Source organism: Maniola hyperantus, chromosome Z (genome assembly GCF_902806685.2).
Source record: "Maniola hyperantus chromosome Z, iAphHyp1.2, whole genome shotgun sequence".
In the NCBI taxonomy this organism is placed as follows: domain Eukaryota; kingdom Metazoa; phylum Arthropoda; class Insecta; order Lepidoptera; family Nymphalidae; genus Maniola; species Maniola hyperantus.
The window spans coordinates 4,073,936-4,095,221 of NC_048564.1; the positions used below are offsets into that span (position 1 = coordinate 4,073,936).

General features: G+C 34.8%; 3 protein-coding genes across 28 annotated transcripts in view; 2 read left to right on the forward strand and 1 right to left on the reverse strand.

Moving 5' to 3' along the window:
* LOC117995295 (coiled-coil domain-containing protein AGAP005037) overlaps positions 1 to 21,286 on the forward strand; it is a 173,887-nt gene that overhangs the window by 92,800 nt on the left and 59,801 nt on the right. The gene's annotated exons all lie outside the window — the stretch shown is intronic.
* The window catches only part of b6, a 38,330-nt gene that overhangs the window by 13,651 nt on the left and 3,393 nt on the right, over positions 1 to 21,286 (reverse strand). The window contains exons 2-3 of the mRNA XM_034983287.2: positions 1,315 to 1,451; positions 608 to 837 (exon numbers count right to left, since the gene is read on the reverse strand). Coding sequence (XP_034839178.1) covers positions 608 to 837; positions 1,315 to 1,448 — 364 coding nt within the window. The 5' untranslated portion in view covers positions 1,449 to 1,451. The remainder of the gene's footprint in view (positions 1 to 607; positions 838 to 1,314; positions 1,452 to 21,286) is intronic.
* LOC138404562 (uncharacterized) lies at positions 8,039 to 10,399 on the forward strand. The gene has a single exon (XM_069508931.1). It carries the CDS (start codon positions 8,685 to 8,687, stop codon positions 9,885 to 9,887), a length of 1,203 nt encoding a protein of 400 aa, XP_069365032.1. The 5' UTR covers positions 8,039 to 8,684; the 3' UTR covers positions 9,888 to 10,399.

Genomic DNA, 21,286 nt, shown 5'->3' on the forward strand with positions numbered 1-21,286 from the left:
CTGTCTGGTAGGTAGGTCTTATATCAGACATTAGGGGAAAAATCTGAATTTGTGATCACATCACAAGAAAAAAAAAAAGTTGTTTGAACAAATAATTAGTATTGTCAATTTATCAATTATATACCAAGTATACCAAGTGGGGTAACATATGAAAGGGCTTTACCTGTACATTCTAAAACAGATTTTTATTAATTTTTATGTATCACTAGCTGATGCCCGCGACTTCGTACGCATGGATTTAGATTTTTTTTAAACCGTGGGAACTCTTTGATTTTCCGAGATAAAAAGTAGCCTATGTCACTCTCCAGGTCTTTATCTATACCCATGCAAAAAATCCCGTCAATCCGTTGCACCGTTGCGACGTGATTGAAGGACAAACACACTTTCGCATTTATATAAGGGTACGGATAGTTTTTGGATTATCCTACATAGTGTCGAAAAAATACGTAAATATGTATATAATAGTATATATAATATATATAAAGTATATATATATATATATATAGCGAGCCTGACTCGCACTTGGCTGGTTTTTTTTTTTTAAATTTACATGGCGGCTATTTTGTTTTAACTTCCATTATAACGGAGTAATGAATTATTATCTTACCCGCATATGAAAACAGTGGATGATCGTCAGTGTGATTGTGGAATTTGGTCCACATACAAAGCGTGAACTCTTTAAGATCGGGCAGTTTCGTCTGATATTCAACGTATTGGTAGAACAGTTCTTGGTTCATGGACACCTTGTACATACTGCAGGAGTCTGAACCAGAAGAGATTGTTCCCAGAAGTCCAGGTTGCTTGGGTGGTTTTCGATTCAATATTTTAAATGAGGGGCTGAAAATAAAATATAATGTTAATCCATCATCTTCAGCAATCCATCGCCGGCTCACTACAGAGTACGGATATCCTCTCAGCCGCCGTGCTGGCCAAGTGCGGATTCACACACCTTTGAGAACATTATGGAGAATTGTGGTAGCGGGGTGTACAGTAACAGTGTGGCAAGCGGTGGCGGGTTGTATTGATCATTTGACTTGACATGATGATACATTTGCTTTATCACTTGCTTTAACGGTGAAAGAAAACATCATGAGGAAACTTGCATGCCTAAGAGTTCCATAATGTTTTCAAAGGTGTGTTAAGTCTACCAATCTACACATGGCCAGCGTGGTAGCCTATGGCCAAAACCCTTTTCACTCTCAGAGGAGACCCGTACTCTGTAGAGCAGGCGATGGGTTGATCATGATGATGATGACTTTTACTTATTACTTTATTTAAAACTCTACATAAAAAATAATTCAAGCGTTGAATTACCCTGCATTAAACGATCGTTCCGCTGACTTTGCGTACGGCGAGTAGACAAGTGCAGAATCCTGCACAATTGGCTGCCATCCACTTTCCCTGCCCACTGCCGTACCTAATACGGCACACAGCAATATTATCCTCATTATCTGTAACAAGAGATGTTTTCAGTTTAGTAAGTAGGTAGGTATACCCATTGAAGGTTTGTCACATATCTAAATATATAAAAGAAAAAAGTGACTGACTGACTGATTTATCAACGCACAGCTGAAACTATTGGATGGATATGGCTGAAATTTGGCATGCAGATAGCTATTATGATGTAGGCATTCGCTAAGAAGATATTTTCGGAAAATTCAATCCTATGGGAGTAAAATAGGGGGTTGAAATTAATGTAGTCCACACAGCCGAAGTCGCGAGCATAAGCTAGTTAGATAATATATAAAAGGTAAAGCTAACTGACTGATTGACTGAGCTTAAACTGCTGGACGGATCGAGCTGAAATTAGACATCATCATCATCAACCGATAGACGTCCACTGCTGGACATAGGTCTCTTGTACTGACTTCTACACGCCACGGTCTTGCACCGCCTGAATCCAGCAGCTCCCTGCGACTCGTCTGATGTCGTCCGTCCACCTAGAGGGGGATCTTCCAGTGCGACGTCGTCACTCCAACATCTTGAGACCACAACGTCTATCGGTTTTACGAACTATGTGCCCTGCCCATTGCCACGTTAGCTTCGCAACCTGTTGAGCTAAGTCAGTTACTCTAGTTCTCCTACGGATCTTCTCATTTCTGATTTGATCACATAGAGAAACTCCAGTGGCGTGCAGGTCATAGAGGCATAAATGCACTGCTTACCCCAGTTGTAATAGCTCAGTATGCATATTCTTCATTATGGCCAGTGAACAGGCTCCTACTTAACTAGTGCCTACCCTGGCTTCAAACCCTGTGCACGCCACTGAGAAACTCACATAAAAAAATCAGAAATTAACTCAATATATAGTTCTCCTTTTTATAAAGCAGAATGTTACACACAAAACATGTAGGTACACTACTTGCTTTTATCGTTGCTTCCAAGCAACTTTGTCATTTAGAAATTCGTCAATAGTATAGTAACATAATTAATAATATCAATAGAAAGTGTGATTTTTGACAGTTCAGATTAAACACAAACACAGATTAGTATGTATGTGACTCTATTTTTTGCGGCATAGTGCGTAATACCTAACCAGTTCGCAACCGGTCCGCTGGTAACGAAAGTAAAGGTTTCAAACAACGGTGTAGACGGTACGACGGACAGTCTTTATCATGCACGGAAGAAAAAGTGTGAGAGAGTCTTTATGCTATTGTCGACTGTAATAGCTGCATCGCTAGGGTTGTAGCTACAAGGCTAGCTCTTATGTATGTCTGTTTGTTACATATGTGACATCTTTCGACTAATGATACCTAACCAACGGCAACAATAGACGGCGCGCGAGTCGCATTTCAACTCATGTTGGGTATTAAATAGAGTATGATGAATTACTCGTAGAGTACTTGTGATTCCCAGCGCTGGACGATGTATGTAAGTGAAGAAATAAACTTGATCGGGTGTTTGCTATACCGACCAGTAATATGGTAACGCAAAATTTAAAACGCACACTTCTATTGACAATTAAAATTAAATATAAGTTTCGTCACAACAATAATATTAATACCATTTCGATGATTAATACCTATTATTTTATTTATTTATTCGTAAAAGTAAAAAAAGTGGACAGGATAGCACTTACATCTCTATTAGAAATCTTTACCAACGATCCTTGGCAAACAAAAATTGTAGGTGTTATATAAACACTTCATTAAATGTTATATAATATGCATACTATAATAAGCTTACGTAAACATACATAATATTAATAATAATGTTATGATAATTACTTATTAAAATATTTGCTGGTGTCGCGAAACCAATAATTAATCTATGGCTGGTGTCAATGAACACCTACAGTCAGGTAGGTGTTCATTGACACCAGTACAATGGTGTCAATGAACACCTACCTGACTGTAGGTGTTCATTGACACCATTGTACCTGGCTGAGTTTTATAATAGGTAGGTATATCATAAAAGAAAAATTAATCTATTCTCAGCCACTGTCGCGCTACAAGTTCACTTTCAAAGATAGCGAAAGTCAATAAAATATCGTCATCGTAAATACCCGCTTATTATCACATCTCATTAAAGTTGTCAATGAATATGAAATGACTATTGTCTGATTTTTGATTCGGTGAAATTCTAACAGTTGTCATTTTATACATTTGGTATTTGTATGAGAAACAAGGAAACAACACGAAGTTCGATTTTACCCCAAATTACCCTAAATCCTTATCAACACAAAATGCCTTAAACAATGTCTAATATTAAAGGTTTTTTTAATATTAGATGTAGGTAAGGTAGGTAAGGATAAGGTAGATGTCCTTAAAAGTTACTGACATCAATTAATAAATCTTAAATTGTAAACATTAAAAAAATACCACCGTTTTGAGTAAGTATAGGTAGGTAATTATGAAAAATAATGATATTTTATTTTAACAATTTAATACAAACTTACTTACGTCTTTAATTTAGTCTTTAGAATTATTTTTTAAACAAACATTGGGGCCGATTCTCTAGTACACAATCTCTAAACTAAACTAAATTAACAGGTCTCAATCTAGTGCTTTCCTTTTCCGCAAGCAACATTATGAAAGGGATAGCAAATGATTTAGACGTGATATTTTAGTTTAGTTTAGAGATTGTGTACAAAGGAATTAGCCACATTATAAAACTTAAATAAAACTTACGACTTATAATTTTAATCAATACTTTTTTGGCTTGAGTTGAATGTAGAGTATTGGTTTCAATAATAATTAAAATGTTGCTTTTAAGGAAAAATAGGGGTACAAAATGAACTCGAATCGAGGCTCCTTGAGGCATGGTCGGTTAATTACGGTCACATTAAAGGTATTCGCATATTACACAGACTCTACACTAATCTTGCACACGTCGTCACGATTTAATATTGCAACGAACCGCAGCGCAGGTTTACACGATTGGCAAACGGGTCATCCACGTATTATAAACTTATTTCAATTTAATGTCGAAAATTCCACAGGAACATATTATATCGTGTTCGGACTGTGAAATTTTCAACATTTAATTGAAAGATTTTTTACCTACATACATACATTTTCAACCCATCACCAGCTCACTACAGAGCACGGCTCTCCTCTCAAAGAGAAGGGTTTTGGCCATAACCTACCACGCTGGCCATGTCCGGATTGGTAGACTTCACACACCTTTGAGAACATAATGGAGAACTCTTAAGCATGCAGGTTTCCTCACGATGTTTTCCGTCACCATTAAAGCAAGTGATATATAATTACTTAAAACGCACATCACTCTGAAAAGTTAGAGGTGTGTGGCCAGAATTAAACCCGGGACCTCCAATTAGAAGGCGGACATCCTAACCACTAGGCTATCACAGCTTTTTTTACCTGCTTTAAGTTAACCTTCGTTGCTCCCGCATTGGCTTTACGTTGACAACCAGTTCCAATGAAAATTTAATTTCAATTTAAACTCTCATATCCATGCTTTACTGTGAGTCGAGTATTGAGTGAGTGGAGTCAGCGTCGAGTCTGTGTAATGTGCGATTTACATTAAGGCACACATCCGTATTGGGGCGTATAACGCGTTCTCCGCTCCACTGGCGGGTGACCGACATTGGTTTTACGAATCCAAAATTGCGACACGCGTCTATCAACACTTTGTAAGGAAGTAACTAAGAAGCAGACTTAGTGAAAAATCCTCTCACTCTCTCTGCATTATTTTCGCCATTTCTGAGGGCTAAAACTCCACTAATTACAATCAGTAGAAAAATCTGTATGCCGGCCGCGTATAGTTTTTTTCACAGCGAAAGAGTCAAAAAACCAATGATTCAAAATTGTTTGGTTTGAAGCCAAGGTAGACATTAGTTAGATAAGTACTTATTTGCTCATAGTCATAATGAAAAGTGAGCAATGAGCTAAGTAGACTAGGTTAAGAAATGTCTCTTATTATCTCCACACCACTAATCACGATGATAGTAATTTTTTTTCGGGATGATAATACGATGAGCTCCCAGATTCCGTACAACATACCTAATTCGACTAAGAGAACAAGATTTCAACTCTTACAAAAAGAACCTGTAAGGCCAGATCTTAGTTATTTTATAAACGTTGAAATGTTTCTCTGCGTATTGTCCCCAACACAGAGAGGATCGATCAGCAACTATGAACAATGGATCATGGTGGATTTGGCAGTTGGCAGGTAACCTGTTATCTTTTTATAAAATAACGAAGGTCTTGCCCTCGCGGGCTCTTAGTCCATTCGATTTTGCTGTTACTATCAGCTGAAAATGATAATAACCGGGAACTTACGACCGGACTGAATAGGGCTTAACACGTTCTCATACAACTTTAAACTGCCTTTATGAAAATAAAGCTAAAAGATATTTATTGCATCGATTTATATAGTATAACTAGCTGATGCCCGCAATTTGATCCGCGGCTATTTAGGTTTTTAAAAATCCTGCGTGAACTCTTTGATTTTCCAGGATAAAAAGTAGCCTATATCACTCTCCAGGTCTTTAACTATACCCGTACAAAAAATACCGTCGATCCTTTGCTTTATTGCGATTTGATTGAAAGACTAGCCAACAAACCAATAAACCAACAAATCAGCAAACAAACCCACTTTCGCGTTTATAATAAGTATGGGTATTTTATTTTTATTAATTGCTCTGATAACTTTTTATACAACTTGAATTAGTGCGTAATTACATTTTTACCAGCCACGTGTTACCAGCCGAAAAAAGAGTATTATTTGTTCAAAAACTTCTATTAGCACTCGGGATAGTCGGCATAACGTGTTTATGTAACGTAACTGCAGCTCAATTCTAAACTATTAATTACATACCAACTACCTACAATAAAAAAGCCTAATTAAGTATATCAAGTAAATTAATTATTAACTTTCAAATTTCACATCCACAATATTACTTATTTAGAATAGTGCTAAACATACGATATTTAATACATACCTACTAATATTATAAATGCGAAAGTGTGTCTGTCTGTCTGGTAGCTTTTCACGGCCCAACAATTTAACCGATTTTGATGAAATGGTACAGAGTTAGCTTACATCCCGGGGAAGGACATAGGTAACTTTTTATACCGAAAAATCAAAGAGCTCCCACGGGATACCCGACTACGGTGAAGCGAAAAGGAAAGGTTATGATTTTGGCAGTCTATGTATGTATGTTTGTATCTTTGTGTGTTCCACTGTAGCGGATAAGCTACTGGGCCGATTTCGATGAACGAGTCAATTGATTTGTTGTTATAGTCAGGGTGACATAGGCTACATTTTATACGAACAAAATCGATCTGACGGATGCTAAATCCTATATTAGAAATTCATAAGTTACAGATACATAATGTTATGTTCTACACACATAAATAATTATTATAACTAATATGATTATCTCTAGTCTATAAAACATACAGAAAAATTTATCACTTTTATTATGCTAAATCCAAAAAGTGGGGATCTTTAAAAAAAATCTATTGTATTGAGTGGGATATTAAACGAGAGAGAAAAAATACTGAGTTCATAAATATAAATTTGGCATAGGTACTATTAAAATATACCATGTCGACAGAAACCCTACTTCTTACTACTATAATATAATATCAGCGTTAAGTTTTTATTATAAAACATCGATATAGTTGATAGTTTAACAGTTGACAGCGTATGTATTGGTTTTTAAAATTGCCGTGGGAGTTTATTTTCTGGAATAAAAATAGTGATATGATTATATCTACAAAAAGTATCCATTTATTTTATAGATGCCTTACACGGAAACGCAGATAGACGCCCTTTATAATATTACTTTGTATGGATTAAATCAACAAAGAGGAATGCAAGTATAACTACATCGTTGTTTTTCAAATATGCGAATTCTGACGTACGTAGATTTCCGTGAATACTATTATATTTTCACATCCAACCGGACGTTACAAACACAGTTTCGAATTTATCTGAAATAGTTAGAGTCCCCGCAGACCACAAACTTTTTATCGGCCGATATTTTGGTCGGTTTCTTAATCAGTATGAAGATGATCAAATTATAATTTGCGCACTTACATACATCTTCATACTGATTTAGAAACCGACCAAACTATCGACCGATAAAAAGTTTGTGGTCTGCGGCGACTCTAATACGACAGTTTGGCGGCAAAATATTATGTATCAATGAAACTTTGTTTATAATTTTATCTTTGCACTAAATTTAGTACAAAGACAAACTTTTAAAAAAATACTTGTTTTCCATACGCGATAAATAGCTATATTTCGGAAACTATTCTTCCTATCAAAATGAACTATAAATAATCTATAGGTAATTAAGTGAAATTTATTTTTAACTAGCTGATGCCCGCGACTTCGTCCGCGTGGATTTAGGTTTTTTAAATCCTGTGGGAACTTTTTAATTTTCCGGGATAAAAAGATTTAGCCTATGTTCTTCCCCGAGATGTAAGCTAACTCTGTACCAAAGTTCATCAAAATCGGTTAAACTGTTGGGCCGTGAAAAGCTAGCAGACAGACAGAACACACTTTCGCATTTATAATATTAGTATGGATTTTTATAATTTTTTTCTTAGCTCTTATAGTGTAGTGTAGGCTTGGTGTGTCTCCAACCGTAAGCCCGGTGTAACACCAGCTTGCGCCAAAACTGCTAACGTTGCACGTTACATTGTATTAATGCATTCTCGATTATTACACGCTTTACGCTCAACATGATCAGACGTTTTATTTCTATCATCATCACCAACACCAATCACCACATGGCGACCCTGCTCTAAGGACTTGAGAAGAAGCGACGGAGGTAGAAAATGGGGAAGAAATATCCCAAGTAAAAAGAAGAAAGAAGAGACCATCGTTGTGGCGCAAAATGCCAATGGCGAGGCCAGCGCTAGGCGACTTTACTCGGAATTGGAATTAAGTGATATTTTATTAATAGTGGTGTTGTCGATAATGATGATGGCTATTGTATGGTATTTTTATAAAAAATGTCAAGAAAAATCAATTAATATCTTACGAAGAGAAATGAATGCAGGCCATATGAATGTTGTAACGAGGCCCCCGGAGATGGTGACTTCAGCGCATATTTGAGCCCCGCGACGCGACGTTCCGAGAAATTTGGCCGACGTGACCCGACCCAGTGTTTGTGAACAGTGTACCTACGATGTGAATGGAATGTACTGTGACCTTTTTCCGAGAACTGCACCTGTTACTTAAGTGCGAACTTATAAAATTAATATATGGAATTAGAACAATTAGATACTATATTAGTGCAATTAAATCAATTAAGGACTTATTTAGTGAAAATCGGACCTAGTAGAAGAAAAGGGGACTTGTTAGTGAAAAAGTACAGTGAGGCAAATAAATGTTATAATAGTTATTTAGAAGTAATAGGGATAGTACAAGAAAAATTCGATAAAAACGAGTATACACAGGACACTCAAAAATATGTATTAGGAATTAAATATAAGGTAGAGAGTTTATATAGGGATATTTTTAATTTGTGTAATTTTCAGGAAACTTCCACAGACAAGATGGAGAGTAAGGTAAGTTTTGATTTGAAAACCGCGGTAAACTTGTTGCCTATTATGACCGACGATGAAAGTGTTACGCAAAAATTAATAGATGCAATTGAACTTTATAATTCGATGTTAAATACCGAAACTAAATGCTTACTTGTGAATTTTATCTTGAAAACACGCCTTTCGCGTAATGCTAAGCTACGCCTTAATACAAAATACGACGATGTAGAATCTTTATTGCGGGACATGAAATTGCATCTGTTAACTAAAAAATCCGATGTAGCGTTACAAAGTAAACTACAATCGACCGTTCAGGCCAATAAGTCGATTGAAGAATTTGGACAGGAAATTGAAAAATTATTCGTAGAATTAACGATTTCACAGGCTGACGGAGAGCCGTCAAAATACGAAATTTTGCGGCCATTAAATGAAAAAAATGCTATAAAACGGTTTGCAGATGGATTGCGGAGCCAAAAATTAAGCACGATCATAGCCGCACGCAACTATAGCACTCTGAAAGATGCAATAAGAGCAGCGGAGGACGAATCCTTAGTGAATCCTCCTCCTCCTTTCATGACATATCAAAGAGGTCAATTTCGTGGTAGACGTGGTTATAATAACTTTAATAGGGGAAGGCCACAATATTATCCAAGGTCATATTATAATAATTCGTATCATAACAACGATCACTTTCATAATAATTCCCAAAGATATTCCTATTATAATCGTGGTTTTTCATCTGCCAGAAATGCGTTCAGGGGTGCAAACCCAACTCGAGGTCGTGGTGTTACATATCAGTGGCAAAATAACAATAGGAGTTCACGAGGAGCTTTTACAAATAGGAATCAGAGGAAAATAAATTATGCTGCTCCTTCGTCAACTGAAAACAACGAGAGTTCAGAAAAATTTTTTCGTCCCTAAATTCATTTTATCAGGAAATAGCATAAATTGGGTGAATTTTAGGCGTTACGGTCAGACAGTAGACTTATTAGTGGATACTGGAGCATCAATTTGCGCTATTAAGCGTAGTTCATTAAATAAACTTAGAAATCAACCACAATTTTATGCTGATGAGTTTGAGATTCATGGAGTTGGTGGCGGTCTTATGTCAGAAGGTTATGTATTTTTAGATCTCTACAGCTATGGCAAAAAATTCATACAAAAATTTTATGTGTTTCGTAATTTACCATGTAATTCATCTGGAATTTTAGGACAAGACTTTCTGTTAAAATACCGTGGGATTGTGAACTATAAAAATAAGTGTTTAATATTAAGGAATAGATTTAGTACTGTAAGATTAGCACTTAACTTTGATGACGTGTTAGAAATAGAACCTAGATGTGAAGTTATTAAGTATATTCCTACTAATCTTAATAAAGATTGCGTAATTGTAAGCGATGAAGTGGCTAATGGTGTATTCATAGCGAATTCAATTTGTTCGCCAAAAAATGGGTGTTTACCTGTTAAGATATTAAATACAACAGAAAATAAAGTAGTTTTAAGAAATATTAAGCCTATTGTGCATGATGCAGATGAGTATTATATAAGTAAGTTTAGTTCTAGTTTATTAAGCCCGTCACGCACGCGTGAATTATTTTCTTTATTAAAGTTGGAATCTTATTTGAATAAGGAAGAACAAAGTACAATTGAAAATATTTGTGCTAAGTATAGTGATATTTTTCACTTACCAAATGATAAATTGAGTGTAACGAATATTTACAAGCAAGACATTAAATTGAAAGACAATACTTCAGCGGTTTATAGTAAACCATATAGGTTACCCTTTGCACAAAAACAAGAAATTAAAAAACAGGTTGAAGAGTTACTTAAAAATGATATTATAGAAGAGTCAGTTAGTGATTGGTCAAGTCCATTACTTATAGTTCCAAAAAAGGTAGATAAATCAGGTGAAAGAAAATGGAGAGTTGTTATAGATTATAGAAAGCTTAATGATAATATAAAAGATGACAAATTCCCACTACCCAATATCACAGATATTCTAGATTCGTTATCAGGTTTCATATATTTTTCACATCTTGATTTATCGCAAGGGTATTATCAAATTGAATTAGATCCAGAAAGTAGAAAGTATACTGCTTTTTCGACTGATCAAGGTCAATATCAAATGAAAAGACTGCCTATGGGTCTGAAAATCAGCCCAAGTGCTTTTTCTAGAGCAATGACAGTAGCTATGGCAGGATTGAATTATGAAAAATGTCTGATATACCTAGACGATTTAATAGTTTTAGGTAGAAATTTGGAAGATCATAATAAAAATTTAATTACAATTTTTGAAAGACTTCGAAAAGTTAATCTCAAGTTAAATCCTTCAAAATGTGAATTTTTGAAGAAGGAACTTTTATATTTAGGCCATGTTATTTCAAACAGTGGAATTTTACCAGATCCAGAAAAGGTGAAAGTGGTAAAGAATTATCCGGTTCCAAAATCAACTGATGATGTAAAACGTTTCGTAGCATTCGCTAACTACTATAGAAAATTCGTAAAAAACTTTGCAGATATTGTCTTACCTCTAAATAAACTCGCAAAAAAAGATGCAATTTTTAATTGGTCATCTGAATGTGAAGAAGCTTTTAACACATTAAAAAATATTCTAATTAATCCTCCAGTATTGAGTTATCCAGATTTTTCAGAAAATAATGAATTTGTTTTAGAAACAGACAGTTCAGGTTTTGCAATAGGTAGTGTATTATGCAATAAAAACGGTAAACCAATCGCTTATGCGAGCAGAAATCTAAATAAAGCAGAACTAAATTACCCGATTATAGAAAAAGAACTACTAGCTATAGTATGGTCAGTAAAATATTTTAGGCCTTATTTATATGCTCGTAAATTCAGGATAAAAACAGATCATAAACCATTAATATATTTATTTGGAATGAGAAATCCTACCAGTCGTTTAACAAAATTTAGACTTTGTCTGGAAGAGTATGATTTTGTTGTTGAGTATGTAAAGGGAAAGAGTAATGTAGCTGCAGATGCATTATCTCGTATGATTGTGGAATCTAATGAGTTGAAGAGTATGAATGAGAAGTATGTAAGTGAGAAGAATGTTAATGTGATGACACGTGCTCAGACTAAGAAAGCGAGAGAATGTGAGAATAATAATATTATTACAAACAAGGACGTACCGGCATTTAGACAACATGTAGACAACGTAAGGACTGATCAACCTAACGTTGTTGAGATACTAAAAAAGACTACTAATGACACGGAACTGACATTAATCGATAAGAGAAAGTGGTTAGATATTTTAAATAATTAAAGACTAAATAAACGCGTTTCAAGAAATAAAAACTACATGTACGTTAAGGAAAAGTTGACTATATATTCATGTTTGAACCCAAATTCTTTATCAATAAGGACGCGAGACGACTTGTTGAAAGAATTGGAAGATATGTGTGAAGAGATAAATATAAAAGAGCTCGTTATAATTAAAAATGAAGATAACTTGAAAATGATTAAAACAATGTTAAATAAAATAAAAGATGATAAAAGTAAAAATAAAGAAAATCTTAGGTTTTGTGTAATAAATAATGTGGAGAGAATAAGTGATAATGATAAAAAGAAACTTATATTAAATGATTTCCATTTGTTACCTACAAGTGGACATGCAGGAGTAAGGAGAACACTTAACAATATTAAAAAGTATTATTATTGGCCAGGGATGGAAACAGATGTCATCGAGTTTATTAAAAAGTGTATTAAGTGTCAAAAGTGTAAGCATCATAGATATATTCGAGAACCTCTAACTGTAACTACGACAGCATCTTCAGCTTTAGATAAAGTATTTTTAGATATTGTTGGTCCTATAGATAAAGATGATTTTGGATATAAATATATACTAACAATTCAATGCGAATTAACAAAATATTTAGAAGCATACCCATTAGTTACAAAATCAGCTGAAGAGGTTGCTAAAATTTTTGTGGAAAAATTTATTTTATCTTACGGCGTTCCAAGGATTATTGGCACGGATAGAGGATCTGAATTTATTAGTTCTATAATGAAAGAAACTTGTACAATTTTAGGTATTGAAAAAATGTTATCGACTGCTTATCATCATGAATCTATTGGTGCGTTAGAGAATACACATAAAGGGTTAGGTAATTTTCTTAGAATACAAACTAACGGTTTTCCAAATTCATGGAGTTCTTGGATTCCCTTTTGGAAATTTTCGTACAACACAACAGTTCACAGTGAAACTAAATATACTCCTTATGAATTAGTATTTGGCCATGCATGTGTATTGCCTAACAATCTGACATCAAAAGTTGAACCTTTATATAACTTTGAAAATTATCCTCTTGAACTTAAATATAGATTACAAAAAGCTCAAAGTGATGCGAGAAATAATTTAATTAAAAGCAAGGAAGCAAGAAAATTTAAATATGATATAAAAATAAATCCAATCCATTACGAAAAGGATGATTTGGTTTTGGTTAAGCAAGAGAATACTAAAAAGCTAGAAAATTTATATAAAGGTCCATACCCAGTGGTAGAAGATGTATCTCCAAATGTTAAGATAATTATAGATAATAAAATTAGATTAGTGCATAAGAATAGAACTATTCCTTTTTATGATTAAGTTCTTTATGTGTAAGATTTCTTTATTTGTTTTTTTTCTTTCAAAAAAAAAAAAAAAACGGTAGAGGTGTAGTGTAGGCTTGGTGTGTCTCCAACCGTAAGCCCGGTGTAACACCAGCTTGCGCCAAAACTGCTAACGTTGCACGTTACATTGTATTAATGCATTCTCGATTATTACACGCTTTACGCTCAACATGATCAGACGTTTTATTTCTATCATCATCACCAACACCAATCACCACAATAGTTTTTGCAGAAATCGCAAGAAACTAAGAGAGTTTTTCCAAATAGAAAAATTTCATGCAAAGTAGGTAGTCATATTTCCACAACTATAAATTTTATCACAATGATTTACAAACCATTTTGTAGGTAATATATTAGTTAACTTACAAAGGTTATTTTTGCGATTGATGGATTCTAACTTTAACAGTTTTTGTGAAAATCACGCAATGCCTTGCTGGGGAGACATTCGAAGGGAGACTTTTGAGAAAACATGTCTTAAGGCGTAAGAAACACATGTGCCAAAAATCAAAACTACGTAGTTTTGTTTTTTGGTACATGTGATTTTATTTGTTTCGAGGTTTCATTCAAACTTTGCATAAATCGCCTGGGCTAATACCCTCTGGGAGGGGGTAGGACCCCTAAATATTGGTAGGACTCAGCAGATTCTATTGCCAATTAAACTTTGTGTATAACTATACACAAAGTTTAATTAAACTTTGTATATAACTATACACAAAGTTTTATAAATTTGATGTACATATTTTGCCTCAAAAATATGCTATTTTTCCTGTTTTTCAAGTTATTGAAATCTAGGTAAATACATTTTAAAACTACCATTTCTGCTAAATGAATATCATGTTACAAAATGATATTTATTCAGCATGAATGTTAGTTTCTGCTAAAGGAATTTCGACTGTTCGACCGTGAAAAGGTCGAAACTGTATCGTTATAGAAAAAATATTTTATAGCATTACTTTGCAGTATTTTCATATTAAAATAGTATTACAATCATTTTTTTATTTTAATTATAAAAGTGAATAAAGCAAGCCAATATGTGACACATTTTGATTTTATAATTAGTATTTTAAGCTATGAGAGAAGATAAATCTATTTATGTATGAAATAGCCCTTGTAGTCAAATTATTAGTACATTTTAATATACCTATGTACTAATAATTATATACTATATATTATTTTATATTTCTGTTGTTTTTTTTGTTCCTGTTACTTTAATTTTTGTTGTTCAGTGTTATTTTAATTTCTGTTGTTTCTGTTATTTTATTGTTTGTTGTTTTTTTAAATATGATAAAAATGAGAAAAATACATAAATGAAAGTAAAAAAAAATATGTACTAATAATTTGGTTAGAAGCCTGATATAATTTTGATGTATTACAGGGTAAACATATAATTCGGAACCAAAGTTATAACATATACACCTTATACATAAATAAATAATTATTAATTTCCACGGTTAATTGATTAATTGTTCAGAATAATATACTGATTGATCTACGATTATACTAATTCAGTGTATTTTATTGCTTATTCGCTTGTTACCTCAGATCCGCATTTGTAAAACACTAGCTGATTCCCATGACTTTTTCCGTGTGGATTTAAGTTTTTTTAAATGGAAATGGGACAAAAAGTAACCTTCTATGGTCGGGATAGGTTGCGAGATGAAAGCTATTTCTCTATTAAATTACATCAAAATCGGCGCGGATGGGCCGTAAAAAAGCAACAGACTGTCATATACAGTTTCGGGTTTAAAAAAATTCTAGAGCTTCACACTAGCTTTTTCTGCTTAGTATAAAGTTTTTCCAAAGGTTCTCACCGCATTTCTTAGTGAAAACAATAGTGAATACGCGTTTTCTAGGCAAACGCGTCCCATCTTTGGCCACGTCATCACTGCCCATCTGGTTATTGTGGTCAAGCTATGTACCTATACTATACCTACTAATAAATAAAATTGAAGTGTGCGTCTGTATTAAACTCATATGGTTATTTGAACTGTACTATAACTGAATCACATGTTTTTAAAATTTTTGTCTGTCTGTCTGTTTGAACGGGCTAATCTTCGGATCGGCTGCACCTGTTTTGACGGGACTTTCACAAGTAGAGTAATAATCAAGGAGTAACAAAGGCTACTTTTCATCCGACTTTCAAAAAAGGAGGAGTTTTGTTTTTTCCAATCAATCTTCAAGATTTCTGAAACTATTTAACAATTTTTTTAATCGACAGAGAAACTTAGCGACATATCATCATAAAAATGTGGATTCCAACTCCTCAATCCTGATGCTGTACGGAACGTGACACCAAAAATTGATGGGATTTAGAAACTGTTATAAAAAAAGTTATATAAGAATTATTAGCTTACTAAATGGCAGTTATGTCGAACACAGACACACTTGTACTTTATTTATATGTATAGATACATAGATTTTTCATTCCACCCGTAACTAATGAGTGCATGCTGTAAATGTAGTGTTAACATTCCAGAAATGGTAGACCGGCACCGATAAATGTACGTCAATTACGAACGCGTTGATTTATTGTCCGTATGTCTATGATAGTAACTAGTACATTACTTAACCCCCCGTTCCCACTTGTCGTTTGTCGGGCCCAGGTTAAAATCGGATGTTCCAGCGGCATAATATTTTATATGAAGCTACTAGCAGATGCCCGCGACTTCGTCCGCGTACTGGTTTCTCATGAGATCTGAAATCCCCTTAGGGGAGGAATTTAGTTAGATCCTTTCTTATCTGATACCTACCCCCTAGAAATAGCCTACATTTCAAATTTCAAGTAAAAATAACAATTGTTAAAACTTATCTATAAAAACATTGCCCCCCTATTTTACCACCCTTAAGGGGGGAATTTCCCAAATTAAATTATACAGATTTTTATTATTTAAAGCTAATAACCTAAATGTCGATTTTCACGTCCGTTTCAAAACCGTTTCTTAGCTGACACCTACGTTCTAGAAAGAACCTACCTTGCAAATTTCAAGTTTGTAGGCTTTAGAGTTTCTGAGATTTCGTGATTAGTCAGTCAGTCAGTGAGTGAGTGGTATTTCTCTTTTATATATTTAGATTTACACTTGAAACCGATTTTGTATGAAAATGTATTGCCACTGGAACATCAAGCGACAAAGTGGGAACGGGGGATAAGTGTCCCCCGACGGGTGAGGGTAAGTAACGACGGACGAGTAAGTGACGGGTCTTATAAATAGGAGGCCTCGAGTTCAATTCCCGGCGGGGCAATTTAGTAATTTCTAAATTGTCTCTGGTCTTGTCTGCTGTCTCCCACTAGCTGTAGCTGTTTATCCCCGACTGGCAAAATCGTGTTGTCAAGTGATTAAGCGTTCCGGTACGACGCCGCGTAGAAACCGATCGGGGTTATGGGTTTGATGAGACTGCCATAATACCCCATCTAAGTTAGCCCTCTTTTATCTTAAACTGCATCATCACTACCATCAGGCGAGTTCGCAGTTAAGGGTTACCTTGCACCGAAAATTAAATATGCCACCTTATGTACACGCCACTCTTAACCAGTGTTGTGTCCCCAGTCAAATACTAAAAGGTGAAACATATTAAATCCCTACTTAATACTGGATAGCCTACTAAGGCGAAAGTATTTCAGCCTAATCAGTTTACCGATTTTAGCGGAAATTCGTAAGAGATAGCTCGCATTCTGCAGACTACTTTTTATCTCGGAAAATCGGAGAGTTCCCATTTCATTTCATTTCATTTATTATTCATGCATTCCAATATTGATTATATACTTAAATTATTAGCTCTCTAGGAATAATAAAATACGCGCGAACTGCGACATGGAAATCATGTAGTAAGTAATAATAAGTGTGCACTGAGCAATTCGAGCTGCGAAATAATGCACAAAAGTATTATTCAACGCACGTGGATTGTGGCGAGTGTTAGTAAAAGCGTTAGCATTGTAAACAACGCCCGATGTGGACGCGGGTACGAATCGTTCGAGAGAAATTATTCCGACGCTTACGCAATACTTAGTGCTTCCGGACTATGGACACAGAGTAATTTATCTATCTGTATATATAAGACTAGCTTATGCTCGCGACTTCGTCCGCGTGGACTACTCAAATTTCAAACCCCTGTTTCACCCTCTTAAGGGTTGAATTTTTAAAAATCCTTTCTTAGCGGATGCCTACATCATAATAACTATCTGCAAGCCAAATTTCAGCCCGATCCGTCCAGTAGTTTGAGCTGTGCGTTGATAGATCAGTCAGTCAGTCATTCAGTCAGTCAGTCACCTTTTCCTTTTATATATTTAGACTAGCTTATGCTTGCGTGGTGTGGACTCCGCGTGGACTACATAATTTCACAAAAGGTTGAATTTTCAATATATTTTGTTTTTAAGAATAATAATCTACAATAGTCATTTGTAAAGTAAAGTCTAACAAATATAATTGTAGGTGTCTAAGCCAGTGCATAACATACATATTTTTTATACTTATTTCTAGTGTCTTTTTTCGTTTTTATTATAGTTCAAACACGTTACGTTGCATTCACATTTTCATAACTCTTACATTGTAAGATGTTAGCTATTCCTGCCGTTTAAATATTAAACAGACCTACAAACTAACTATTTATAAATACTAGACGTATTAATAGTAGTTTAGTACGTATATTATTAGTAGTTTAGTGCTGTGATAGCCTAGTGGTTAGGACGTCCATAATCGGAGGTTGGGGGTTCGATCCCGGGCACGCACCTATAACATCGTGAATATACCTGCATGCCTGAGAGTTCTCCATAAAGTTCTCAAAGGTGTGTGAAGTCTACCAATCCGCACATGGCCAGCGTGGTAAACTATGGCCAAACCCCTTCTTACTCTGAGAGGAAACCCGTGCTCTGTAGTGAGCTGGCCATGGATTGATCATGATGATGATAATATTATTAGTTTGTACGTCTGTCAGTTATTAGGTATTGTTAAAAATATAATTACATTTTTGGTTACCTAAATTAATATATTTTTATTAAAATTTCACAAAATTACTTTACTACACAAAAGTCTACATGCTATGTTTGCTCGGCTTTTATAGCTAAAGCATTTGTCATAGTAATTTTACATGAGTTATTTTTTGTGAATTAGTAACTCTAAGCGGATACTAAGAAGAGATAAGATAGCTTATCAGTACATTAGGCCCTCAGGCTGAATGAACGAGTTTCCTGCAAAGCCAATGAATGGGCGCCATTATACCTTGCGGCTATATAACTTTCATATTATGTATTCTATAAGAGTATGCGAATAATATAAAAAACTGGCCAAGTGCGAGTCAGGCTCGCGCACCGAGAGTTCCGTACTACAGTCGTATTTTTTTGTCATTTTGCACGATAATTCAAATCTATGATGCATAAAAATAAATAAAAATCTGTTTTAGAATGCACATGTGAAGACCTTTCATATGATACCCAACTTGATATAGTTATCTTAGTTTGAAATTGAAAATACTTAATATTAGTTCATGACTACAATTTTTTTGTGTGATGTAACCACAAATTCACAGTTTTCAGATTTTTTCCCGAATGTCTGCTATAAGACCTACCTACCTGCCAAATTTCATGATTCTAGGTCAACGGGAAGTACCCTGTAGGTTTCTTGACTGACTGATAGACAGACAGACAACAAAGTGATCCTATAAGGGTTTTGTTTTCCTTTTGAGGTACGGAACCCTAAAAAGAACTTTACGCTGCGCTGTAACAAGCTACCTATTTTTATATTTCCAGATGTCAACTGACTATTTCTGAGGAAAAAAATTCTCACTAGCATAATATTCCTAGCCTAGCCTATTAATATTATCAAGACAAAAGCAAACAACATATTATATAAAAAACGATTACGTAAAATATCATCATAAGTCATCGGACCATAAAATCAATACGCCATGATAATATTTGTGTTATACCGTATATCAATCTATAATATTAATCAGTCTGCTTTCACTCATTCGTGTTATTAAAATCGTCGGTACTCGTTTCAACTAATACCTACGTAGTGTAATGCATAAAAAATGACTCTTCACGCGCCATTTTAACTTTTTGTCATCTTTTGTGTCAAATTTCATGTCAAAAGTACGATTTTAGTTCTTATTTTAAAGGTGAACCGTACTTTGGACAGTTGAGTTGACCCACAGAGTTAAATAGGCACGTGAGGAGTCATTTGTTACGGACTTTTCTTTATTAATATTGCTGCCTTATTCTGTATTCTACCACTCTAGAAGCTTATTTAATACTTTTCTTAAAGACTGCGATTAGCGATCATACTTGATGACGCCTTTTCAATTATTATGATGCTTACTAAACTAAGCGGCGCAAGACCATGGCGTGTGAAAGTCAACAAGAAACCTATGTACAGCAGAGGACGTCTATCGGTTTATAATGATCATCATCATCATGGTCAACCCATCGCCGGCTCACTACAGAGCACGGGTCTCCTCTCAGAGTGAAAAGGATTTTGGCCATAGTCTAACACGCTGGCCATGTGCGGATTGGTAGACTTCACCACACCTTTGAGAACATTATGGAGAACTCTGGCATGGAGGTTTCCACACGATGTTCTCCTTCGCCGTTAACGCAAGTAATATTTAATTCATTAAAACGCACATAACTCCGAAAAGTTAGAGGTGCGTGCCCGGGATCGAACCCCCGACTTCCAATTAGAAGGCGGATGTTCTAACCACTATAATAATGATGATGATTCGCTATTATGATGTAAACATCGCTTAGAAAGGATTTTTCAACCCCTAAGGGGGTGAAATAGGTGTTTTTAAATTCAATATCGTTTTAGTTTTCTGTCAGTCAAAGTTAAATGATTAAAAAACTGACTCATTTAAGTTTTCAATGAATTCATTCATGCAGAAATAATAATATCCTTAAGCAGTTTTTATGTAATTATTTATCAGTCTTTATTACTCACCTACTTCTTTTGTGTTGGGTTATGTATAACAATTTGTAATACGTTGAAATTCTGGCATTTGTATTCATGTATTATAATGCTATTCATTTATTGGAGCTAAACCTAACTGCGAAGGCTGATCGACCTAAAGTGGATCTCGCATCAGAGATCGTACCTACTTATAGATTAGTGGATCTCGGCTGCCAACTAAAAACAAACTTGTAACTGGCTGATAAAAGATAAATAAATAGAAACAACTAGCTGACGCCCGCGAAGCGTCTACTTTATCGTTTTATAGGGCTTAGTTGTTTAGGTTTTTATTGTATGATTTTCAAAAAGAAAAACACCTAATGTTTTTATTTCTTTTGTTGAATATATCAATGAAAAAGTAAAATAAAGAAGATACCTATTAAAATTCTTTACAACACACGATTTTGCTGTAAATATCTCTATCCTCAAACCGGGGTCAAGCCCTAAAATAAACACTTCGAAAGCGTATTGAGTATTCACCACTGTCACAGCAAGTCATTATCCGAGAAGGCCAATGTCAATGCCGACCAATCTATTATTAGGAGCATCTATTAGGCTTTCTATCTATTTTTAACAATATAATTATCTATTCAGTCTAAAGTAAAAAAGTTTTTTTTTTTTTTTTAAAGAATATTAGCCATGTTAAATGACTAATATTCCCCTTTTCTCTCCAACTAAGCGACAGGCTTGTGCTAGGAGTAGGTACGACAATAGTGCAACGGGCGGGGTTTGAACCGTCGATCTTTCGGTTTT

Coding starts and splice junctions, on each gene's coding strand:
- LOC138404562 (XM_069508931.1), top strand. CDS start 8,685: ATGGAATTAGAACAATTAGATACTATATTAGTGCAATTAAATCAATTA.